The sequence below is a fragment of the Terrapene carolina genome, unplaced genomic scaffold, assembly GCF_002925995.2.
Source record: "Terrapene carolina triunguis isolate 2854851 unplaced genomic scaffold, T_m_triunguis-2.0 Scaffold183, whole genome shotgun sequence".
NCBI classification, from domain to species: domain Eukaryota; kingdom Metazoa; phylum Chordata; order Testudines; family Emydidae; genus Terrapene; species Terrapene triunguis.
This window is the reverse complement of record NW_020664534.1, coordinates 2,203,310-2,230,214: the sequence shown is the minus strand read 5'-3', so window position 1 is coordinate 2,230,214 and position 26,905 is coordinate 2,203,310. Positions and strand designations below refer to the sequence as shown.

At 41.3% G+C, this 26,905-nt stretch overlaps 1 protein-coding gene across 1 annotated transcript; it reads left to right on the top strand.

Moving 5' to 3' along the window:
* Nucleotides 1–3,292: 3,292 nt before the first annotated feature.
* On the top strand, nucleotides 3,293–16,507 carry FRRS1L (ferric chelate reductase 1 like). The gene is made up of 5 exons (XM_024209265.1): nucleotides 3,293–3,506; nucleotides 10,256–10,340; nucleotides 10,820–10,958; nucleotides 15,203–15,449; nucleotides 15,972–16,507. The coding sequence occupies exons 1-5, from the start codon at nucleotides 3,293–3,295 to the stop codon at nucleotides 16,142–16,144; spliced, it is 858 nt and encodes a 285-aa protein (XP_024065033.1). The 3' UTR covers nucleotides 16,145–16,507.
* The last annotated feature ends 10,398 nt before the right edge of the window (nucleotides 16,508–26,905 follow it).

Genomic DNA, 26,905 nt, shown 5'->3' with positions numbered 1-26,905 from the left:
CTACCATAGATTTATACGGTAGCATTGTGAAATTTACTGTTTTATTGTCTATCCCTTTCCTAATGGTTCCTACCACTTTGTTAGCTTTTTGACTGCTGCTACACATTAAGCAGATATTTTCAGAAAACTATCCACGATGACTCCAGGATCTTTTTCTTGAGTGGTAATAACTGATGTAGACCCCATCGTTTTATATGTATAGTTGGGATAATGTTTTCCAACATGCACTTCTCAACGTTGACTATCATCTGCCATTTTGTTGCCCAGTCACCCAGTCTTGTAAGATCCCTTTGTAACTCTTTGCAGTCTGCTTTGGATTTACCTATCTTGAGTAATTTTGTATCATCTGCAAACTTTGCCATTGACTGTTTTTGAAACTCATGCCACAGAGGGCACATGTCCATCTACCTATTTTCATTTTCCCTCCCGACTTGGTGAATGCCCCAACCTGCTATCCAGGAATACAACACATGTGGAAGATACTAGTACGTAGCCAATATTCATAACTTCAGATACAAAGAGGATACATGCAGATAAACAGGATAATCAGACTTAGCAAATCATAACTCTTCCATTGACACCTTACATGACATACCTTGTACAAGATTTGTTGCAATTGTATAACAGTGATAATATCAATGATATAAATGGTCATATTCGATCATACACCATCATAATGAGTCACTGTCTAACCTGATATTAGAACCCAAGACTCCTAATTCCACATGCTCTAACCACTCAATCACATTGTATTTCATATGCAGCCCTTTTTGTGGCATTGGCAACCAAGCAGTATACGAAACTATTCGGCAATGAATATCAGGGAAAACCTTTACTCCTAGGAAACATGGCAGGTAGGGTGACCAGATGTCCCGATATTATAGGGACATTCCCGATTTTTGGGTCTTTTTCTTATATAGGCTCCTATAACCCCCCACCCCCGTCTCGGTTTTTCACATTTGCCATATAGTCACCCTAATGGCAGGGCATGTTTAATGTCTGCACAGGAGGGAGGAACTCTAGACCAGATCCTCAGTTGGCATAAATCAGCATAACTCCACTGAAGTTAAGGACAGTGTATTGACTCTAGGTATCAGGTATCATCGTGATGGATTCCATATAAATACCTGTAATAAATAATAAAGATCCTAAAATGTTTATAACTGTAACAGCATAATCCAGTATTTACTGTGCAGCATCCTCCCTATCAAAGTGCCATAAGGCCTTTTTGTATGCATGGAAACAGATTATGCAGCTGACAGCTGTTCCATTGCTGAGTAAATGCTTCTTCAACAGCAGTTGATGAGCTATATTTAAGGGGAAAATCTTCATCAGACTTAATTTTTTGTCAAAAAAGAATAAGATGTAGCATTAGTTACCTTCCTGTTATCCTGATCTACTAGTTTCTATCTAGCAATACTAAGCTTGGTAGCAACAAGTGGCTCACTCAGTATTTGATGTTTTAGCCTGATGTTGCTCCCCTATAGCTTTCTGTAGGTTACCTGGAAGTGTGGTGCATTTGCATCAGGCCTAAAATACTTTTGCACTTTTTTCTTTACTTTTTTTCTAAAAATTTCTAGCTTCTCCACTCAACTAACATATTGCCATGTACTGACTTCTGCTTCTGTGCACCACTGTCCTCTACTGGATACTCAAATGTTTATTCTGAACTCCATAGTTAAGGAGCATAGATTATGTGGCAACTATAGCAGAGGATAAATAACTGGGAGCAAGAGTGGCCCAAGGAAGAGCATTTTAAAAATCAATATTAATAGACAAAAAATTTAATTAAAGGTTTTTACTTTTAAATCAGTCTTTGTACTGATATGTGCCTCTATAGTATCTAGGGCCTGGTTTACTTAAATAGTTTATTTTTAAACTATTTTTTAGCATCAAATAATGTAAATAAGCATGTCAATATTAAAATTTAATGAAGACCCTAGAAAAGCATATAAAGGAGGCAAAAGGCACATGCCCTGCAATTAACATTAGTGTATAGGAATCACAATTCAGGAAGCTCTAAACCACATGCTTAACTTTAAGAAGGTACTTAAGCAGGGCCAGCTCTAGGATTTTTGCCGCCCAAAGCAAAAACAATTTTGGCCGCCCCCCCCCCCGTTTTTTAATTACCCCACCCCCGGCCCCGCCTCAACTCCGCCCCTTCCCCAAATCCCCAGCCCTGCCTCCTCCCCCTAGGCTCTCAAGCCTGGGAGGGAGGGGGAGCAGCGGCGCACGCGAAACAGCTGTTTGGCGCGCCGCGGCTGCTCGGGATCTCCCCCTCCCTCCCAGGCTTGAGAGCCTGGGAGAGAGGGCGAGTAGCGGCACACGAGCAGCAGGAGCAGTGGAGGTTAGCTAGGGCGGCCGGGGCACATTTTTAGGGGCGGCATTCTGGCGCCGGCCATGCCGCCCCTAAAAATGTGCCGCCCCAAGCACCAGCTTGTTTTGCTGGTGCCTAGAGCCGGCCCTGTACTTAAGTCCCACAGTGGATCAGTTGGTGAATACCACCAAAGGGCTATACCATTGCCTGGAAGTATACCCAATACTTTTGTAGCATGGGAGCGAAGTCATTAGAACGTCTGTGATGCGTTATTTATTAATGTAGGGGAAGCTTATAAATGTGGGTTCATTTACACCACCACTCTCTGCTGATTCGTTTACTGGGTTTTTCCCTCCGTGACAATCTGCTTGTTTCAGTTTATTTGCCTTGGGAAATTATTTCTGCCCCATTCTCTCTCACACCAGGGCAAACTGATGACAGCTGTGGCCAAGCCAAGCCATAAGGTCCTAAGCATTTTCCGTGGAGCTCACTTCCCCCATTTCAGTGCTGCACCACTTAGTAACCGCAGTGATTTATTTGGGAGTGGGAAGCGGATTAGAGGGAAATGTCTCTTTCTCATTCCTAAACAGTTCCCTTCACTCCAAACCTTTCATTACTTCGGAGCAGAGCGCGTTTGCCCTCCCTCCGGTCTGCATTCTCACGTGTGAACGCAGAACCCATCCTGCCCCAAGCCGGTGGGGTTGTTCCCCTCGTCTCAGATTTCCGGATTGGCCCCTACGTTGGGGGGCGCTTGATCTCAGGCCATTCCCTTCTCATCAACCACTCGCTGCCATGGGGGCTCTATGCACGGGTCACTGGGGGAGGGAGGCCTGGGAGCCCCCTATTCCAGCTGGGGGGCGCCCAGCCCCCAGGAGCCCGCTGCCCCTCCCCTCGCAGGACGCCGCGCGCAGCAGGAGGCGGAGGAGGGCGCTGCTGCACGCCTCGCTCTGCGCCTCTCCCGGCTGCGGGGCCGCCATGTCTCCGCTGCGCTGGGGCGCTTGGCTGCTGCTGCTCGCCGGCCCCGCAGCCTCCACCGCCAGCCCGGCAGACGAGAGCGGCGGGGCGCGGGGAGGGGGCCGAGGGGACGGGGAACGCGGGGCCCGGGACGAGCCGCAGCGGCAGCACCACGACTCCTCGTACGGCACCTTCGCCAGCGAGTTCTACGACCTGCGCTACCTCTCCGAGGAGGGTGAGGAGGCCGGGGGGGCGCGGGGTGGGGAGCCTCCTGTTGGGGCAGGAGGAGGAAGCTGCAACGCCCGGCCCGGGGAGATGCTCCGAGGCCCGGGGGGATAGTGAGCTGGGGGATGAAGCACGCAGCGAGGGGAGGGAGAGGAGCTCGATGAACTGGTGTGTGTGTGAAACATGCAGGAATGAAGGGGAGAGTGGAGCTGAAATGCACTGGGCGGGAGGAGGGAGCATGCACCAAGGGGAGCGGGAGAATGGAGCTGGATGCATGGGGTGTGAGGGGGTGAAGCATATACAGGAGGGAGGGGAATAATGGAGCTAAATGCACTGGGACACGGGCGCGGGGATGGAGCATGCACCCGAGGGGAGGGAGAGAAGGAGCTGGATGCACGGGGGAGGATGAAACATGCAGGAATGAGGGGGAGAGTGGAGCTGAAATGCACTGGGACGGTGGGGGGGGGGAGGGAGAATGGAGCTGGATGCCCTGAGACACTGGGAGCGGGGAACATGCACCAAGGGGAGCGGGAGAATGGAGCTGGATGTACGGTGGAGGGTGAAGCATATACAGGAGTGAGGGGAATAATGGAGCTAAATGCACTAGTCTGCGGGGGGATATGTAGAGCATGCATCCGGGGGAGGGAGAGAAGGAGCTGGATGCCCGGGGGAAGATGAAGCGTGCATAGGAATGAGGGGGAGACTGGAGCTGGATGTATTGGGACACTGGGGGTGGGTGGGAATGGAGCACGCACCGACGGGAGCGGGAGAATGGCTCTGGATGCGCGGGGGAGGAGAATGCATTAGGACACTGGGGGGGGGGGGGGGGGGGGGCGGGATGCATGGGGGGGGGGGGCCGCACCAAGGCCGGTGGAGGATCCATGGTGGGGGGATGGGCTGCTCCCTTCTCGGCCCCGCTCCTGGCCGGGTCTCCGCCCCCGTCGTCCCGCTGTCTCTGCGATGCGGTCTGTACCGTGGAGCCGCCTGGCCCCGTGTCGCCGCGTCGTTTCAGCACGTTGGCTAGTAACTCGGCGGCGTTGGTTCCCTGCTGTGGCCGGGCGGGGGCATCCGAGCTGCTGCTGTGGGGTGGCACTTTCTGGGGCACGCTTGGAGCCAGCTCCACGCCCGGCGGCTCCAGTTCTGCAGGGCCCGTGGCTCCGACTGCAGGCTCAGTCCGGGGCGGGTGCCGAAGGGGGAGTGTCGGCGGTGCAAGGGTCGCAGTAGATTGAGGCTCTTGGTAAGGAAGAGAGGGAGAGAGAAATCTGCCCTTCTGTGGGTCGAAGCTGTGTTTTGGCTGTCAGACATATTTTCTATTGACAATCAAATGCTCTTCATCATGGGAAAGAGGACGGGCAAAATGAGCATAGCTCCCCCTCCTCTCTCTGGCTTGGGCATCCCTCCGGCTGCCCTTCCTTTTGGCTGGGGTGCTGAGAGCTCTGCCTCCTGTCTCAGTTTACAATAACCACTATTGGTGTCTCCAGGCTTTGGAGCAAGAACTTGGAATCAGGCACTGCGACAGTGCTGGGGTCACAGGGACGCCTAATGCTGCGCTCTGCTCTTTTGCAGGGAATACAACCTTGTCTCTCCTAGAGCACGCTCAAGTGTTATCCTCTTGGATATACAGCCTTTCAGGCTAAATGTGCCAAGTCTCTATTACCACCACTGGCAGTTTGAAATCAGGGCTCACATGTACACCCAGTGGGCAGGAGACCTGTTGCACTGGATCTCATGGAGAGATTGGAAGACCGAGTTAGGTTTCGCATTTCTCTTAGCAGAATATCTGCTATCTGTAGCCCATTTTATTGATGGTTCTGAGGTGCAGTCTATCTTCTGTCCTCAACCATCTATGCTATGGCAGCCAAGCATTCTCTTTTTACAGGTTACCTTAGTATAAAGATGACCTGTGACAGATGAAGCATATAGGATAGAGACTAATGTTCTTGACAGAAATCATGCAGTCACATTGATTGCAATATTGTTTTTAATGATGCTGATGAATCTTTCTTCATCTGTGAAATCCATTTGTCAGAGCTTTTCCGGGTGTTTGATGGGTTGATCATGCCTTGTTGCCTCCACTCAGATACAAGAGTCAGTTCTTTCTCACCATGAGAAGTTTTCTAGTTGCTGTGCTGACAAGATTGATCTGATTTAGATAAAAAAAAAATTGGCTGCTTTTGTGGTTGCAAAACCATTTCTGGAGGGGATAAATATATCATCTTCTCTGGCAAAGTTCTGGACAGTTTCAGTCACAGAGTTTCTAGCTACAGCCTGTGAGTTGGAGCCTTTACTTTCTTGGTTAGTAAAATTAAGTAAGGAGGTATTACATCCATTATCCGTTGATTCGGCTAGTGACTCCTTGAAGGAGGGCTGATTGCCAGCATCCCTCACATCAACAGTTAGGGTTTTATTTAAGAAGCCATCATCTTACCATAGCAATCTTACCAGTAATTGCCCTGTTCCTAATCTTTTACCTTTGGGGGAAAGATTATTGATAGAAATTGTGGCAAGACAATTTGGAAACCGCAGACACTTCTCATTTCTCTCATCCCATTCTTTCAGTCTGGCGTTAGGCCTGGATTTGGTATGAAAGCTGCACTAGTCACACTGATCTCTTAGCAATGGAAAGTATTCTCACTGATTATTAGATCAGTCAGAAGCCCTCCATTCATTTGTGACAAGATTTTTCGCTGACCTGCTTGCAGACCATAGCTAGCTTAGACAGTGTTGCACTTGAGTAGTTCTTTCTTTCCTCTCTGAGAAATCCCAATAGGTGATTTGGGGCAATTGCCTGGTTTGCCCGGAGGGCTTCCTCTTCCAGGATTCCACAGGTTCCATATAATAGTTGAGATCAGCCAATGAGGTGGAGCTATTAACAGTCCCTAAGATTTAAACCCATGGAGGTTGGGGAAGGACATTCTTTTGAAGGACTATCAGTTTAGGAATTCACTTCCCTTGCTGGTTGGGTAGAATATGATTAGCTGATCTTTGGGCCACAGTGCAAGGCCCATCTTGTTTTCTCAGGCTTTTGCCTGAGCAGGGAGGGGAGTGGCTGTGCTGGTGTATAATTTCATAAGGGGTGAAGAAGTCTCTGATTATTTTTTAACTTTTAAAAAGCCATGTGTTATGTCAAATATATATGTGCCTAGATATGTATTGAGCATATTTTATACATTTTAAAATAAATGGGGCTGAACTTTAAAGCTTCAAACTTAATGTGTGGCTGAACGTCGTATAGCTGCTTGAACACGTAGAGGAAGGGAAGGGGTTAAATAACTAGGTTTTAGGCAGTGAAAAGCTTTTAGTTACATTGCTGCCTGCAGCACTATCGAGTGGTGCAGTAGTGCACAGCTCCAATAGTATTATAGTGATAGTTGTGTTTCTGTTGAGTGGTGCAGCTTAAAACTCCTGAGGAAGTGAAAACGCAGCTGCAAAACTTCTTAGTGCCACAGCTAGTTCTTTCTTTTTCTGTCAGTTGAAGAAAAGAATATCAAATTCAAATAACAACATAAAGGTTGAAAACCTGAACCCAGAAGGATCAGGAAATTCAAAATGTAAGGTTTCAAAAACAATGTTCACTCAGCCTCATTCCACAAAGTGTACTGGTGCCAAGTGGACAAGTGAACATTGGTTTTGGAGCCCTGACTTTTTCATTATCTGGTTGTTTTGTGTTCAGATTTATGTGGTGTATTTTATCTTTAACCTGTCTTTTACCTTTTAATATAAAATTCATTTTAATTCTTAATGCAGAATTAATCAAAAAGGCCCTGTACATATCTGGGTTGGTGAATTGAAACTATATTGGTTTAACAGCGGTATACTTTTAACATTCATATATGGACAGAGACTCAGGAAACCTGGCCTCACTGCGTTGTTCTGCCACAGACTGCCTAAGGTCTCACAGGAAATCACTTATTCTCTCTTAGTGGGATTTTTAAAAGTACCTAAGAGAGTTAGGTGATTAATGCCCATTGAAAGCTCATAGGAGTTAGGTGTCTTCAGATACTTTTGAAAATCCAGTCCTCTGTGACTAGGGTCCCTGGGGCGGGGGGCACACTGAGATTGCTTAAATCAGGGCAAACTGCAAAGAATGGGGCAGACAATCCCCAAAGCTGGTGGATATTCCAATATTTAGATTCTTCAGCTTCTAGAATAACCTTACTGGTTACACGGAAGCCAAAACATAGCAACCCAGCCTTTGGGTTCCCCCCCAGACAGCCAAGTCAAATATGAAAGTTCTACCAATCCTGAAGGATTGGACACATTACCTCCCAAGTTAATGAATATTCCAGATCTTATCCAAATATACGCTTACAGCCAGTTCTTATAAGTACAGTTCTGAGATCAGTTTCATAGTAGAGATGGTGAGCTTTCTAGTTGCAAAGAGTTCTTAGAATTAGTCCATAATTTCAGTCAAGTGTTTCATACCCCGGGTGATCTAGATGCGACTGGAAATCTCAGTCTTATGACTCAAACTTCCCCCAAAATAAAGCTCAAGCAGATCTGAGATGAAAGGATCAGATCCCAAGAATACTTTATACAGTTCTTGGGTAACACAGAGTTCTTGGATGAACAATAGGTTTTTGATGTAACCTTCTGTTTCCCAAACATTACTGGTGATTAAGTACACAGATTAACATAAGGTAATTTATCCATTAAGCAGTTCATCACAGACTTTAAAGAGACACCTAGACAATGACATGATCACACTCACATTTCATCTAAATCAGGGTTCTCAAACTTCCGGCCTGTGGGCCATCTGCGGCCCGAGAACTTCTCCAATGTGGCCCGTGGGGCTCCAGCAATTTTGGGGCCGGGTCTCTCTCTTGGCCCCACCTGCCGCCCCCAGGTGCTCGCCCCCGCGTGTCCCCTGGGCTATTTACAATGGCCCAGGGCCATCACCGGCAGCGCAGCGGAGCTGAGCGGCTTCTGCCTGCTCGCGCCACGTGTCTGCCGGCCCTTCCCTACAGCCCCGTGGCGGGGCGGGGCCTCCGCGTGCTGCCCCCTGCGGCCAATGGGAAGCTGCGGGGGTGGTGCCTGGGGGCAGCAGCACGTGGAGGACCCCCGCCCCGCCTTGGAGCCCCAGGTAAGCACCGCACCCCCCGACCCCCTCACAGAGCCTGCACCCCCTCCACTCCCCACTCCCAGCCTCCAAACTCCCTCCCAGAGCCTGCACCCCCTTCCCACACACCCCCTCAAGCCCTCATACTCCCTCCCAGAGCCTGCGCCCCTTCCCCTTCCCACACACCCCTGCCCCCAAAGTCCCTCCCAGAGCCTGCACCCCTCTCCCCTCCTCCCTCCCAGAGCCTGCACCCCAGACCCCCTTCCCCACCCAAACTCCCTCCCAGAGCCCAACCTCTCACCGCTTCTGCAGTCAAACTCCCTCTTAGAGCCTGCAACCTCCTCCCCCATCCAGACTCCTTCCCAGAGTCTTAGGCAGGTGTGGGGCGGAGTTTGCGGGGGCGCGTTCTGGGCGGCATGAGTGACATTATTGGCCTGCTTGGAGGATTTGAGGACTGGCACTGGCCCTAAGGGAAATTGAGTTTGAGACCCCTGATCTAAATGTTAATAGTCCCTTTTGATCTCTGAATCAGTAGCTATAGTAATAGGAACTGTCTGTTTACATGGTTAACATCTAACAAGATATAAGTAAACACATACAATTATTATTACTTCTAATTCTCTAACAATACTGGTTTACATTTCAAAGTTCTTGCCTATCTAACGTGGAATGGCCTGAATTATCATTTACATATTTTTCTAACATGTCTCTAAAGCAGCGGTGGCCAACCTGAACCTGAAAAGGAGCCAGAATTTACCAATGTACATTGCCAGAGAACCACAGTAATATGTCAGCAGCCCCCCATCAGCTTCCCCACCCTGCTCCCAGCGCCTCCCACCCACCGGCAGCCCCGCCAATCAGTGCCTCCCCGTCCCTCCCTGCACCTCCGGATCAGCTGTTTCGTGGTGTGCAGGAGGCTCCAGGGGGGAGGGAGAGGAGGAGAGTATGGCAGGCTCAGGGGCGGGGGCGGGAAAGGGTGGAGTGGGGGCAGGGCCTGTGGCAGAGTGAGGGGTTGAGCAGTGAGCACCCCCCGGCACATTGGAAAGTTGGCACCTGTAGCTCCAGCCCCGACGTTGGTGCCTATACAAGGAGCCGCATATTAACTTCTGAAGAGCCGCATCTGGCTCCGGAGCCACAGGTTGGCCACCCCTGCTCTAAAGATTGAATCTGGGTCATTTAGCCTGCGAACTGCTTACCCTTTCTGGCCATGTGTCACAGCCTCAGTGCCCCATCTTTAAAATGGAAGTAATGGACTCAGTTCTCTGCTGGATACAAAGCTCAAGTGCAGTGGAGGAGGGACTAGGAAGGAGCAGATTGCAGATCCCTGATTCCTAACTGACTTGTGGAAAGATCTTCTGCCAGCAGAGAATAAGGTGTAGTAGCCTCTGGCTCCACTACACCCCCATCCCTCAAAATGCATTTAGCAAACAAGATAATCCAGCCCAATAATACTTTCTCTTATCTACTCTTTGCATGTTTTGTCTAGTTAGATTGTGAGCTCTTCAGGGCGGGGACTCTCTCTCTCTCTCTCTCTCTCTCTCTCTTACTAAGTTTATGTACAGTACCTAGCACAATGAAGGCCTAATCTTGGTTGGGGCCTCTTAGATACTATTCGAATATAGATAAATAATAACAGTGGCAATATTTGGATGTATTTCTCCGCATTCATTATTTAATGGTGGTTTATTCTGATTATACAGGTTACCCTTTCCCTACTGCTCCTCCTGTGGATCCATTTGCAAAAATTAGAGTGGATGATTGTGGAAAAACCAAGGGATGCTTTAGGTTGGTGTAGAATAAAAATGTAGACATCTTTCAGTTTATAAACATTACTTGACTTCACTAGGGACACTAGTAAATGTCCCACATTCATTTTACTAAATGTTTGTTTTCTGCAGCTATTCACCAGGATCAGGGATTATGTTGTTCAACACTTGATGAGCACTTACGTAAATAGTCCCAATGAGATCAATGGATCGCATCTCTGAATAAGTGCTCACCATAATGAGCTAACATTACCCTGTCTTACCATAAAGGGATAATTATTGTTAACACCGTAATTTATAGTATTATATAGAAAATACAATATAGTATAGAAATGATATGTTCTACCAATATCTGAAAATTTTATTTATGTGACCACCACCATTAACAACAAATCATGCTGTCTTTAAGTTTTTGATGTAGAAACACAGGTAAACTATAACAAAAAAGCTGTTCATATTCTGAAAAAGGTACATGTTCTGTTTTCCTATTTCATTCAGGTATGGTAAACCTGGATGTAATGCCGAGACTTGTGACTATTTTCTCAGTTATCGTAGAATAGGAGCTGATGTAGAGTTCGAGTTGAGTGCTGACACTGATGGCTGGGTGGCAGTAGGATTTTCTTCAGACAAGAAAATGGTAAGACCAACAACATTTAATGTTTCATGTTAACAAGTATACAAGCTTTTATGTATTAGAATAGGCACAGTTTATATTGGATTTGAAAAATATGTGGCAGATATAAAGAAAGATACACTTTTTAATGAGAAATAATATTTAATGCTTGCATAGTGCTTTTCATCTCTAGTTTGCAAGGCACTTTACAAAGGAGGGGTGAGTATTATTTACCCCAGTTTTACAGATTGGGAAGCAGAGCTGTAAAGAGATTAAATGAAAATCAGACAGCAGATCAGGCCTGCTGATGCCTGGTCAAATTCCCTAGCCACTGGACTGTCCCACCTCCCTTCAGAATGAAAGACTACAGTGATCTTTGGCTTTTGCTGTTGAATGCAAGACTGTTAATGACTTTGCACCATTTAATTCTAAAAAAACATTCATGACTAACAAGTTTGTCTTCTAAGTGTTCTGTATCAGTGTTTAATGGAACAAAGTATAAATCAGAAATTAGCGAAGGGTAAAGTTTTCTTGAATAAGTCAATTATTTTCCCACTGTATAAATCTGGACTTAACCATTAAACTCTCAAGGTTTCAGAGTAGCAGCCGTGTTAGTCTGTATCCGCAAAAAGAACAGGAGTACTTGTGGCACCTTAGAGATTTGTTAGTCTCTAAGGTGCCACAAGTACTCCTGTTCTTTTTGCAAACTCTCAAGGGGATGCCCACTGCCTCTTTCCTCCACCAACACCCCACATTTTCAGAAAAGCCAGGTGAATTTAGAGAGAAAATTATTATTGCTAATTTAAATATATATGCTATATAAAGCAAGCCTATTTCAATTTGTTCTTTTGCTTTTTAAAAAAATTTTTAAACAGGGTTGCCTCATATTTATACTTGTTCCTGTGATTTTTATATTTCAGAGCATTGTTTTTATTGGGGTTTTATGAGGAAAGCAAGAATTGAGGAATATAATTCTATTATACAAATAGCAATTCTCATTAACATATTTAAGCTTAGAACACAGTTTATAATGCTATCTATAATTGATTGCATGTTGAAACATACCCCCCCATCTGCAACTGAAAATAGTGTTTATGTAATACATCCCAAGTCAGAGGGCAAGTGTAATTATTAAGTTGCACGTGGACTCTATACACTGGAAAATGAGAGAGTGTTTAATGGTCCTTAATCAGAGCCCACTGAAGCAATAGAAAGACTCTCACTGATATCAGCCACTGACTTTGGATCAGGCCCAAAATGTGGAGCACAAAGAAAATGTGAGGGGAGATGCATTACCATCCTACCCATGTATATGGTATTATGTTGGAAATAAAAGATATTAATCAGTCTGCCTCCAGTATGCATCTTGGAGTCTTAAGAAATAGTTGTAGGGACACATTTTTAAAGGTATTTAAGAGCCTCAAGATCCAGATAGGCACTTAGTGGGATTTTCAAAAGTACATAGGCACTTAACTCTCCCAGGCACCTGTCTGCACCTTTAAAAATCTGCCCCATGTCTATATCAGGTTAACAGTGGTAACATGCAGCCTTATCATATATCCAGTAGATGGCACCCCCGCACAATCGTAATTTTAAAGTGAATGCTTTGGTTTTCAAACCTGCTATGTATGAGATGCTGTACCTCACTTAATCAGGCTACAATGCCATTTGTCATTTCAGTCTTTATTGCTTATTGTATCTGTTAATTTCATCTATTTTTCCCAGTAATTTCCCAGCCAAACGAGTGTCCTAGAATATGTAGGGTTTGTTGTAAATGACTTTGAGCTTTGTGGCAACAGGGCTGCAGCACTCATTCCTCATCAACAAAATTCTGCCTTAGTGGAATCAAGTCCCTGTTTCTGGCCTGAGCAGCCAGACACAGTTCAGGGAAGAAAATAATCTTGATTCTTTGATGGATTATTTCTTCATTGCCCTGTGCAGCTTTTAGTATTCTTTGTCTTGAATAGCATAATGCTCGTTCCATTTTTGTGCTCTCTCTTGTTAAGATTTTGTACCCCTTTTCTATTAACTTAGGTTCAGATTTTATTATTTTTATTTGTTGACTCAGAACCATATTCTGATACACTTGCTCATGCTGAATAGTACATTACTCCACTATTTGTCCAGTTGAAGTGGATGGGACCACTTGTGGAATGTGTTGCCACCCTTTGTGAGCAAAGGTGTCAGAGTCTGGCCCTTATTTATTCAGTGCCAACAATGTGCTTGTCGCTGTAGTATGCTCAGAAATAAGGACAATCCATGTCTTGAAGCATTTACAGTCTAAAAGACATAGAAGTTGGACCCACCGAGAACTCCAGAGGTAAGGGTAATTAGTAGGGCTTTGTTTGTTTGTTTCACCTATAACTATTATGAATTAACTTTTTGTGGGCATAATGCAAGAAGTCAGTATTTAGGACGGATTTCAATGAGGAGAAAGTGGTTGTTCATGGTGAACCGAGGTTGAGAGATCATTCCATACAAAGGGGGCACTGTAGAAAAAATGCACAGAGATGAGTGGAGAAGAAGGAACGGAATAAGGCATCATGTTTGGCATCACTGGCGGAGTTATGGGGTGGGGGAACCTGATAGGAAAAAAACCCCAAGATGTGGGGCAGGGTGGAGTTCTGCAGAACGTTACCAACAAAGATCTAGGAAGTTTAAATTCAGTGTGGCATGTAAAGGAGAACCAGTAGAAAGATTCCAGATGAGGATGATATGGCAAGAACAACTAGGCAAGGAAAATAATTAAAAATCCATGTTTTTTTTAAATTGATTGAGTTGATGTGTTAGGGAGCTACACTGCAATTTTGACTACAGAATAGTTCAAAACAACATTTTAACTTGGTTTTGTGTCTGGTTTTTTAATGTGGAAGGTGCTATTTTTTTAAAAAACCTCTCCTTGTCCTTAGAGGTGTGAAGAATTTTTGCTCAAACTTATAAAAAAAAAATCAAACCTTGAAAGTTTTTGAAAACTGTGACTGAAAACAGGAGGTTAGAATGGAAGCCCTTATATAACCTCAACTGTAGCAGTCACCACCTCTCCCACAATAATACTGAGCACCTGGAGCTTTTCAAGTTCATGTCTAACCTAGTTCTTCCATTTTTCAGTAGTTTTATAAGAATCTACACAGCAGTGGCAGCTAAATTAATGTGCCACCCCTTACTTTGTCCATATCCATTTTGTTCCCCAAAAGCAGTTTGTGCTACCAGGATTAGGTGAGCAAAGACAGTTATGAATCTTTTGCAACATGCATAAAAGAACAGACTTACTTAAGGATAAAGTCAGCAGACATTATTGCCTCCTTCATTATGACACATTGATGACATTAGTACTATGGCTGTGGGGTATATTATTGTTAGCCAGTACTAACATCTACAGCACTGGCAGTAACCCAATCTTTACTTGCCAACAACCTACAAAACTTTAAGATTTATTCCTGATACTAATGCTTCTGGAGGGCTATACTTTTGGAAGTAATATTGTGCCCTGAAAGGTTAAGTGTCTTTTCTGCATCAACAGTGTTTTTGTATAATTGTTTTAGGACTACAGTACTTCTGTGAATAGCCTGCACAGGTAATTGTCATAACACTTTTTTTTTTTTTCATTCACTTGTTTGTTTCTTAGATTGTGTTTCTTTGTCACTGCCTACAATATGTGCAGAAGCAAATTTACCATTTAACTGAATTCCTACTTTGCACTTAGGTGATACATAATAAGGGAAGGAATTACGAAAAACACTATTGAATTAAAGTGGATTCTTTGCAGTTATGCAATTATCCCTTCAGATATTTTAGATTTGTTTCCTGCTGTTGATTAGATTACATAACATTTAATGTAATGAACTTTACACCCTAAAAGTTCTGTTCTTCCTCTGTTTTTGTTGTGGTACAATATCTGGGAAGTTTGCCTATTATGAACAATAAAAAAATGTTACTTTTTCTTTCTTGTTACTTAAATTATGTCAGGGAGTTGCCATCCTACTAGGATTTAGTATACGTCTTGGGGAAGTCAAAAAGTGGCTTGCATACCCATAAACAGATAGAAAAAGTAAATATTACCATTGACTTTTTGCTGCACAATCTGCAGGAGGAAGTATCCAGGGATTTGTACAAGGAAAGGGGGAACTAGAGCCTTTATTATGGTCCGCTTTCATAGTGAAAATTAAGTAATGCGAATACTTTTATGGATATGAAAAAAAGTATTGCATGTTGTTGGTTTTCTTTCTAAAAGTAAAAGAACTCTGACTCGTTTCTTTCTTACCGTTTAGGGCGGAGATGATGTCATGGCTTGTGTTCATGATGATAATGGAAGGGTCCGAATACAGCACTTTTATAATGTTGGTCAGTGGGCTAAAGAGATCCAGCGAAATCCAGCTAGAGATGAAGAAGGGATTTTTGAAAACAACCGTGTGACTTGTCGATTTAAACGTCCTGTGTATGTTCCCAGAGATGAAACTATTGTAGATCTTCACTTGAGCTGGTACTATTTGTTTGCTTGGGGTCCAGCAATTCAGGGTAAGTTGATGGTATGTGGCCACAACTGCGTTCTTCAATCTATTCCATCATTGTAAAAGGAATTAAAATAGTTTGCAAAAGATGTTCCGATTTCTGTTTACAATAGCAGTGTGTGTATATATGTAAATTAAGGGGGCAGTGTCAAGTTAAGTCATATACAAATTCCTTACCTACTTTTTTTGATTATCTCTACTCCCAAAAGCTAAAATTGATTGTAGATGCTTCAAAATGACCAGTTCGTGATTCTTCTGAAGGATATTGTTCATAGTTCGTTGTTCAGGTTTTGTATGATTTATTCAGAGTTTTACCTTCTGGCACTATGTTAACTGTTGATGTAATGTTGTGTTTTTGTGAAGATTTCCTATTTGGCTAGAAACACCATTTTAAACTTAAATCCTTCTTTTGGTATAGTAACTAGCAATAAGAGGAGGTGAGGTTATCTAGCGGAAAAGAAAGAGAAATCAGAAGTGGTTTAATTCACATGCTATGCTCATCTCTTTTTCTATCCTTTGTCTATTAAAGGTTCTATAACTCGGCATGACATAGACTCACCGCCTGTATCAGAGCGTGTTGTCAGTATTTACAAGTATGAAGACATTTTTATGCCATCAGCTGCCTATCAAACCTTTTCTTCTCCATTCTGTTTGCTTCTTATTGTTGCACTGACCTTTTATTTATTGATGGGAACCCCATGATCACAGCTGGATATGTATGGAAGATTGTGAGAATTTGTTAATGAGAGTTCTTCAGGATGGATGCATTTTCTGTTGGAATTCATATCACGTTGTCTAGCTGCTTTATTGACAATTTCATCTTCTCAGCAAGGAAATAACCTCTCCTTTGAGCAGTAAAGGTGTGCCAAATAATTAAGAATAATCAAGGAGCAAGTAACAAACCATTTCCAGTGTAACTACTAGTTGTTTAATGAAAAATACTTTTGTAAAATGTGTGTGTGTATGTTGGGGGGAATTTAGTAATGGACATCTAGAATCAAATTATTTAATACACAATTTCCTTCCATTCAAAAAATAAAAGTTGGGGAAATATTGTCTGTTAAATATTTGTGGTGCAGATAGCACACCTGTTTCTGAACTCAAAGTCAGGGTAATGTCACGGCACTGCTGTTTAATAAGGACTGCTTTGTGATAATGGGCTTTCACCTCCCAAAATACTTTGAATTTGACAAAAGCAACTCACAGGCCTAAATGGTTCTGGTGCTTTCCAAAACCAGAAAATGCTTCACATTCCCAGTACAAACAAAATTAAACTTTCCATTACAGAATTCTAATAATTGTCTGTACTATAAAAATAATTCTTAGACACAGCCATACTTAAGAAGTTTTTTATTAATGAGAGATGATGGCATATAAACAAGGAAAAAGAAAAAGAATGCTGGTATAAATATAAACAAGGAAAAAGAAAATTAATGCTGGTATAAATTCTTCATGATACAGAAAAATTTCTAAAAATATATAGAATATAGAAGCCTCTGTAAGCCATAAGACATCTTCCAATAGGCATAGTATGTTTGTTTTTTATGAAAAAATGTTACTTAGATGTAAATGTCTTTTAAACAGCTCTTTTGCAGTAACCCTAAGGTGTCTGTTCTCACCTTGCTATGTGCCCTAAATCCCATTCATGTTAAACATGAGAAGGAGCAGCAGCTCATTGTTCCCAGAGCAATGCAAACATGATCTATGGTACTAATATGGGAATAAATAAAAAGAGCCTTAATTTCAGTTCCATCAGAACCATAGGTAAAATCATATTTATCCAATGAGGAAAAGACAATTCAAGCATGACAATAGATTTGAATTTTTTATCCTTAAAAGAAGTATTACAAAAATGGAAAGAAAATAGTTAAGCATTTTTGGAAATGGGAGTTGCAGAAATGTATCAAATGATAAATAGATCACAACTTATTCTAAAATGTTTTGGGTTATTGCTGTACATTTTCACTGTCTACATGATAGGGAATTTAAGATTAGGGAAGGGAAGCAGCTGTCTCTTTAAATACCTGATCGTGCAGATAACACGTGCACAAATCTTCCATCCACTCAAGTGGGAGTTCTGCATGCTTAAGGGGTTGCAGGTTCAGTCCCTAATTTATACTATGGTATTAGGCTGTTTTACCAAGAGTACACCGGGCTTGGTGTGTTTGAGAACTCTTTAGCTTTGTGTTCTTGTAGAGCAGGGGTTCTCAAACCGGGGGTCTCAAGGTTATTACATGGGGTGTCGCGAGCTGTCAACCTCCACTCCAAACCCTGCTTTGCCTCCAGCATTTATGATGGTGTTAAATATATAAAAAGTGTTTTTAATTTATAAGGGGGGGTCGCACTCAGAGGTTTGCTATGTGAAAGGGGTCACCAGTAAAAAAGTTTGAGAGCCACTGTTGTAGAGTGTCTTAGAGATGATGTTTCCATCTTAGTTACTGCATGGTGAGGCAATAAGAAAAAAAATAATTGGAGTTTTGTAATTTGTGCATCATTACTCAGTGTAAAATTTAAAGGTTGATTTTTTTTAAGGCTTTGCATTCCTCAAAACTATGTGCTTAAAGTATGTAAATGTTTGGTTTAAATGATTATTTGCCTCCCTAGCAAGTTTTTTTTCCATATTTAAAATTGCAACATTTGTTTCAAAAAGGAGTATTAATTAGAAAAGCAGTTTAAAGTGTAAAGTGCTTCATAAATAGTGACTTTATCTTAGTGCATTTCAGTAAGTGATCCCTCTATACCTGATTAACCAACTAATTAAATACGTGATAAAGTATAGTTGTAGTGGGTCAGATCCTTGTCCCTGATAAGGTCTGCTTTGTGGAACTCTGGGAGCAAATCATAGCCTTAATGTGTCCTAAGCAGGCAGCTCAGATTCCTCTGGTATAGCAGAATCCTATGATGGCATAGATCTGGGTAGCTGGCTCTATGCCATAGTCTCTAACACCAGAGAGAAGAACGTGGTCAAAGCTTGCTGTGTGTCCCATGTGCTGCTTAAATTACAGCAAGGAGCCTGTTCAGCTCCCAGCCCAGGGCCAGTTTTACTACCAGCATAAGTTAAAGTAGTCTCAGGCCTGCTCTAATTTAGAGGCACTTGCAGTAACCCCCAAGGAGCTGTTCCAGCAGCTATAGATTACTGGAGCATAACACAAACCTACCTTTGGCTCTCCTGCCTCCTCTTGACTCCTGGCTGGCCCTCAAAATTGAGGTCAGTATATACAAAGACAGTAAAAATAACACTAAAGTACAAAGAGAGATTAATCAGCCTTACAAAAGTAAACCGATTCAGAGCTGCGGCTAAACCTTAGCACTTATTGTAGTCCTTTGTGTCATGCTAGTGGAGAATATACACTATTTCAGATTACAGAGCTTTCAGGGCTGGTGGCTGAGACTATGCCGTACATTAATGCAAAAGTTTGCCTTCACTTTCAGATTCTGTTTTTGTGAGTTAAAGGTTCACCCTTTACCTGACATTAATGTATTTTTTTTTCTGTTGTACTTTCCTTTTGTCCAGATATTAGTAGCAGTTTGCACTTTTATAGCACCTTCCATCCAAGGATCTCAAAGTGATTAGCTGACCCTATTTAGCCTTCCTTAATAATAGAGAAAAATACAGCAAGTGTACAAAAAAAAAAAAAAAAAGTGAGAGAGAGAGAAACGATACTATTTTTTAGCTTTTCAATTGATATTTGAGTTTGTATTTATTAGATCCTTGGAAATGAGACATCAGAAGCAACCCAGTTTCAGAATTTTCACCAAGGAAGGTAAAGTTGCTTGGGCTGCTACTATTTGGAGAGGACAGGAAGACGGTGAAACTGCAGTAACTCTATAATTTGGTTTGGAAGGATTAAATTTTTGTCAGTAAATGTAAATAAACATTGATTTCAACACACACCCAAACCAACAAAAAATATTTCCATTGATAAGTGAAATTTACAGATAGGCAAAATTCAGCTTGAGTTTCAGCTTATTAGAGTTTGATTTAAGGATATGTACTTTGCATATTTTGAAGTGGTGATGTTGACAATTTGTGTTAGTGGTTATAAAGTTTAACATTTTGAATTTCCAATTCTGCTGCTATTAAATAATTGTCTGCTCCCCATAATTTCCCAAAACTGTGAAAATTTAAATCAAATAAAAATGGGAAAAAAATGCTTTAACTCTATAATTTTGCACGACTGTGAAAATTGAAATAGACAGAAATTGAAAAAAATACTTCAAAATAAACATCGATATTATCGGTCAGTTATCAAAAATTGAATTCTGCCAAGCCTAACTATAACAGAAGGAAGGGTCTGGACCAGGGGTAGGCAACCTATGGCCTGGCACGTGAGCTGATTTACAGTGGCACACTCACTGCCCAGGTCCTGGCCACCGTTCCGGGGCGCTCTGCATTTTAATTTAATTTTAAATGAAGCTTCTTAAACGTTTTAAAAACCTTATTTACTTTACATACAACAATAGTTTTAGTTCTATATTATAGACTTATAGAAACAGACCTTCTAAAAATGTTAAAATGTATTACTGTCACGCGAAACCTGAAATTAGAGTGAACAAATGAAGTCTCGGCACACCACTTCTGAAAGGTTGCCGACCCCTGTTCTAGACTAATTACACAGTGTACATACAACCATTTCAATAATATTAGGACTCCCACAATGGATCTCTGTGAAAAAAATTGATAGTGCATTTCTGTAATTTTACAGTGCTATTTGCAACGCCCTTCTAGAGAAGGAAAAAGCACGTTTCCTTCTGATACAGTTGCAGGCGCAACAAGGTTTGTTCTATTTTGGGAAATTACCTGGAGGTGACAAGAGAGGATATGAGAGAGAGAGAGATAAAATAATGAGTGGTATAAAGATAGTCAGGCAGGAACTCCTGTTTACCCCATTTCATAGTGGCAAAACAAGGGAGTATCCAATGATGTTAAAAGACAACATAACTTTTAAAAAAGTAGAGCTTTATTATAATCTTTTAGCCTCTGTCCTGAATATGGAGAGGCGTACCTGCACCATCACTGGAAGAGATCTGAGGAGATGAAAGAGCTCTGAAAGGGACACAACTTACATTCTGCCTTGCACTCGCCAACTCTGCTGTCTGGTAAATTGCTTGGAAAGAAGGAAATGGGGAGAGGAGGCACATTTGGCTCGCCCCACTTCCCCGCACTCTCTCCACTCACTTGCCTACAATGACTGGGAGCAGTATAAGCAGCACAGGGCTGAGGTCCAGCAAGGACTTCAAACCATGATCTGGGTAGCCTTAACGTGACCATGCAGAGAGATACATGGTCCTTGTTACCCACCCATTCCATCCCCAGCTCCTTCACAGTCATGTTAGGGCTTCTGACAACCTTGCCTTTAGCCAACATAAAAGGAAGCCGTGGAATGCACTGCAACAAGATATCAACAAAGACCACAGCGGGTTTCAAAAAAAGACTAGACATTTATATGAATAATACAGATATCATCCACAGTTATGCAAAAGAGGGTGAAAATATCTAAGGGATACAAAAACCTTCATTCTTCAATACACAAGGCAACCACTAAACACCTAGGATTTCCTAATGCAGGGGTCGGCAACCTTTCAGAAGTGGTGTGCCGAGTCTTCATTTATTCACTCTAATTTAAGGTTTCGCGTGCCAGTAATACATTTTAACATTTTTAGGAGGTCTCTTTCTAGAAGTCTATAATATATAACTAAACTATTGTTGTATGTAAAGTAAATAAGGTTTTTAAAATGTTTAAGAAGCTTCATTTAAAATTAAATTAAAATCCAGAGCCCCCCTGACCGGTGGCCAGGACCCGGGCAGTGTGAGTGCCACTGAAAATCAGCTCGCGTGCCGCCTTCGGCACACGTGCCATAGGTTGCCTATCCCGGTCTAGAACCTGGAACAGCTGGTGTAAATAAAGTTAACTAAATAAAACCTAAATATTATAAAGTATACATTCTGCATGGATACACTCAACAACATCCATTTACACCCTAATCTTATAATGTATAGACAAGCAGTCTACTCACATGCTACACGTTGCGGAATGCAAGCAGCAGTAAGTATTTTTAGAATAAAATGGGTAAACTGATTTATTTAGTACAGTGGTTCTCAAACTTTTGCGTTGGTGCCCCCTTTCACACAGCAAACCTCTGAGTGTGACTCCTCCCCCTTATAAATTAAAAACACTTTTTTTATGTTTAACACTATTATAAATACTGGAGGCAAAGCATGATTTGGAAGCTGACAGTGACCCCCCACATAATAACCTCGCGACCCCCTGAGGGGTCACAACCCCCAGTTTGAGAACCCCTGATTTAGTATAATCATTAGATAATGTTTAAACAATAAGGAGGAGGTTAATTATTTCTTATGCTGACTGCTTTCTCTTAAGTGTTTGAGGTGTTTACTTAAGACTGGATTGTGTCACCCTTACTCACGTTAATTAAACTACTCAATATGTATAAGAGAGGCAGAATCTGATCCTAAAGAAAATTCAGCTTTTATGTAGATTCTATCCAGGCTGATGCAGACTAAAGACCACATTCTTCGCTAAAATACATATTCACATAAATTCAGAATTTGATCCTAAAGGCTTGAATCTGCCCTTTGAAATATGGAAACACATCACCGGTACAGGATCTTGACAAATCAGCTACTGGCCATGAGAAGCATACTAGTCATTTCACAGGGAACACAGCTCTATATGCTTGAGTATCAGGGTGGAACTCAGCTCTGTATCTGCTCAAGGGCTTTCACTGTAGATCATGTATTTACCCTAATTTAATCTCATTGTGTTAGTGGCATTTCTGCTGTGTTGTATCAGAGTTGCATTAGGATCTGATACAACACTAAAATATGTCCAGCTTCTGTGTGGATACTTCTGACAGGTCCTGAAAGCTTTAAAATATTGTCAGCTTCCCAGTGTAGAAGGCAGTCAAGGGAAATATATAATAATTAAAATATATAAAGATTATATATTTGTGTATTATGTGCCAGATTTTTAAAACCTGCCCTCTGTTTCTGCATTCACAGTTGTTTGTATGTGTAATTTAGATGTCGTAAGTATCTGATTTTGCACACAAATGTATAGATAACCCCAATTCTTCTGAACCCATTTTCTCTAGATCTCTGTGTTATTGGTAATATATTTTATATCTACACACACACACATTAAATAAATCAAAAGCAAAAATCCAGTTTTTACATAGATTAGTTTTTGGATATCTTCTAAGACCTTTGTAAAATCAGCTATAATTGTACTTGTGTCTAACGGATCTAAATTGAGCCACTGCTAAACTGCCAGTCACATAATAGACCAGAGTACCAACATAAGATGAGTGGATGATAGGTTGAAGAAACAGTATGAAAATGTAGTAACACTACTTTCTTTTGAAGTGCACAATGAGTTACAAATATCAACCAAATCAGCATAATAAATAGTATGAAATGTTTTTATTTTTGGTTCATGTTACACTCCTTCAGAAATATAGTTCCTTCCCTTATTTTACTAGAGTAAGGGAAGGGGAGTATTCTTCTAATTTGGTGTCCAGTATGTATTCAACATGCCCTTACAACATCTTTAAAAGTGGCACTGCTGGGTTTTTAAGGCTAAATTTGGCTTAGCTTAAAACTTCTATTAGCTGGTTAGAAATGTCTTTGGTTTTAGGATTCTAAATCTATTAATCTGATGTTGAGAATATTTTAAGAATGATCTACAGCAGCAGTTAGCTATTAACTTTAGCCAATTTTTTTAAACTTGAAATCTAAAATTACTCCCCCAAATCCATATTTACACTCCTAAATTAGTCAGATTTTTCTAAAGTGCTGAGCAGCTGCAACTCCCATTTGACTTCAGTGGCTACTCACGATAAAAACTATGCACAGTAATCACTGTGTGTAGGGGTGAATCCTAAGGCAGTTTCATAGACTCTTTACCCTTTAGATAATTCAGGTTCAATAATGCAAGGTATTTCAGATTCTGAAAATGGAAACATTAAATGAATAGATAAAGAAGTCTTTGATTCTGTAGAAAAGAATACAAATATTCTTGCATCTTTTCATTGTAATGCTCTTCTATACAAAGGTTAGAAAAATAAAAAATGAAAGCAACTTCCCTGTCAAAATTAATGTTTAAGTAAAGTAATTTTGCTTTAGGCTTTTTGGTTTTGTAGAAATCAGAGAATCCAGTAAGATGGTTTTAGAATGAAAAGTAACTGGGAGCATGCTCTGGAGAGTACAGTAAAACAAACCACTTTGCAGCACAGATTCCTTAACCCTTTTTATCTTATTTTCAAGGGTTTTTTTTCCACTGTGAAGAAAAAAAGAAGTTTAGGGATAAGAGAATATTGATGTATATAAAATCAGTAGAATTGGAGGTGAAATGTAGATGCCACATTAAAATCTAGGAATATCAACGTTTATATTATCAACAATGAATTTCTTTAAGCAACTATATCGACGATTACACCCTGGCAATACTAGAGTGAGTGGTATTATATACAGCAGTGATTTCTTTTTTTCTGATTTCACATCTGATATTAAAGTAGTAATAAAAAATACAGCTAACATTGATTTTTTTCAAAGCTGAAAATAGTACCATGTTTACTGAAAGAAAATCAAGGGCAAAATCCATATTGATTTCAGTAGGGCCAGGATTACACCCTAAAGATGTTTCCAGCCTTGACTAAAGATGGAAATTTTTGTTCCCATATATTAAGTATCATCAATTCTGTTTAGATTAGGACAAATGTCTGGTTGTACTCAGTATTTCTGGTTAGTGCATTCTGAGGTCTGGTTAGCTTCAACCTTTTTGCGTGATTAAGATTGTAAAAAGTATGCTAGCTCTTGCCAGTTTGTTCAGTATTATATGAACAGTAAAGAATGTATCTTATGTCAGCATTAAATTTTAATTTTGTACAATGTTTGTGCTAAAAATGAAATTTTAGTCTAAATAATTGATATTCACATGAAACATGTAACTACAGTATTTAATATTAAGCATGCTCTCTTCATTGTCTATCTTGAGCCCAGTCCTCCACTCCTTTCCAGCTCCCGTTTGAAGTCATTGAGTACTTTGTTTGGTGAGAATGGAGGAATAGGCTCATTGAGGTTTGGTTGTCAAATACCTGGACAGAAGTTCTTAAAAATAAACTTTTATGTTAATGCATTGGAATTTGCAGAAAGATAAAACTGAACAAATAATGAAATTATTTTCACCAACAGGACTATTTTATAATCCGTGCATGCCCTAAAACATTGCTTTGTAATATTTGTTTTATACTAATTGCATTGTTGATGTTCTAGTGGACTTGGTTAATTGTCTGATAATAATATATGCAAATATTTATAAACCTGTTATAATAAATGCCTTTTTACTGTAAGAAATTATGTGGTATGGCATTTATAAAAAAAACATAGACTTTACAGCTAAAATTATAGTAGCTTTCCTTATCACGTGACATCTTAATATTAAGTTAGCACTTTCAGTCTAAGGCACAAGTCCTGCAAACACTTAGTCATGATAGTAAAAGTTAAGCACATGAGTAGTCATTGAAGTGAAGTGTTAGATTGTACGACTAGATAAGTAATGTGTGAGAATCCCAGATGTCAAAGCCATGATGCTCCTGCTCATATTCCCTGACTCTAGGTGAGACTGCCTTTCTGCTGAAGGGAATAGGTAATTCCTCTTTCCTGTGTAAGAACAGACAGAGGGAGGTGGGGCTAAGAGAGGATACCCTACTGTGGCCATTTTGGAAGGAATACAGCTCTAAAGGTGAACTAATTTGATGTGACTTCGAGCTGAGTTGCTCAACATTCTCCACCAGCATCTTCGATCACCAGGTGCTAGACAGAGTCTCCTTCATAACCTGTTACTGGAGTACCCATGTTGTAGTACTTCTGAACATCAAAGGGCACTGGAAAAGAGGGTAAGTCAGAGCTGGCCACCTAAACAGTGAGACAGTCAAATCTCACACTCATCACCTTGGGCCTCTCAGAAGAGCCCAGAGATGAGTGTGAATGATACTTATTTTTAAAAAGGTGCCATACAAAGCAGTGAGCCTTACTTCAGAGCCAGGCACATCAGGTAAAATTATACTTAAGAATAGAATTACAAAATATCTGCATGAATTTGTGCTGGGTTGTCCCCCTCACATAGGCTACATAACATATTTCATCTACTAGGATTCTTTGAGTTCGTCAGCAAAAGAGCAGATAAAGGAGTGTGAGCTGCTAATCTATCTGGATATTCAGAAAGCCTCTGACAAAGTCTCTGAGAAGAGGAAATCAAGGAAAATAAGTAATTACGGGGTGAAAGGTAAAGTGGATCAGATACTGTCCAAAAGACAGAAAACAGGAATAAAGGATCTATTTTCAGCATACCAAAAGATTAATAGTAAAGCATCCCAAGGTTCTGTACTAGTAACGATACAGGAATCTTTTTTAATCATCTGGAAAGTGAGGCAAACAACAACATGACAAAATTTACATCCAATGCAAAAACATTTTAGACTAGTTAAGACTCTAGAAGACTGAGGAATTACAGAGAAATTTAATAAAGCTAAGTGAATGAGCAGCATAGTAGCAGATGAAATTCAATATTAAAAATGTAATTAATGCACCTGGGGATAATAATGTAAATTATGCAAAATTTGCTGGGTGTACATCAACTATATTAGTAAAGGGAGACGATCTGGCTGTCAATGTGCAAAACTTGATGAAAGCCTCTCTTCAGTGTACAGAAACTATAAAAGTTAGGATGTATAAAGGTTGGGATAGAAAAGAATACCAAAAATGCAATTATATAAATCAATGGTACACCTTCACATGGGATGCCGTGGTCAAACCTGATCACCTTAGTTGGCCAAACAATATGTTCCTAGGTAAAATGTTCAGAACCACCAAAGAGACTTAGGAACTTAAGTCCCATAGACTTGCATTATTTCAGGGTATACTCTTCCCCTGCCCACCTCCCTTGCTCTCCCTACTGCATGTAACCTCCTAATCCCCTGCCCCCTCTGTGTAGGAGATAGAGAGAAAGGCCGGAGCAGCGCAGGGATGGCTGGGGGAGAGGCTATTGCTTTTACAGTTTCTCTTCCACAGGCACCATCTCAGGGATTCTGTTGCTGGTTGTGCTGCTTAGTCACTTAAAGTTTTTGGTTTCCCCATCTCTAATATGGGACCTCTAATATTGACCTTCTCTCTTTTTAGGAAAATGCTTTGACAATACTAATCATTATAATCAGGGCTATATAAGTGTATCTTTACCATGTGACTAACAGTATCTGTTCATTTTCTTCTCACTGTTCTGATGCCAAGAGTTCTGAAGGAACTCAAATGTGAAATTGCAGAACTACTAACTGTGGTATGTAAGCTATCATTTAAATCAGCTTCTATACCAGGTGACTGGAGGATAGCTAAAGTGACGCCAATTTTTAAAAACGGATCCAGAGACAATCCCAGTAATTACAGAC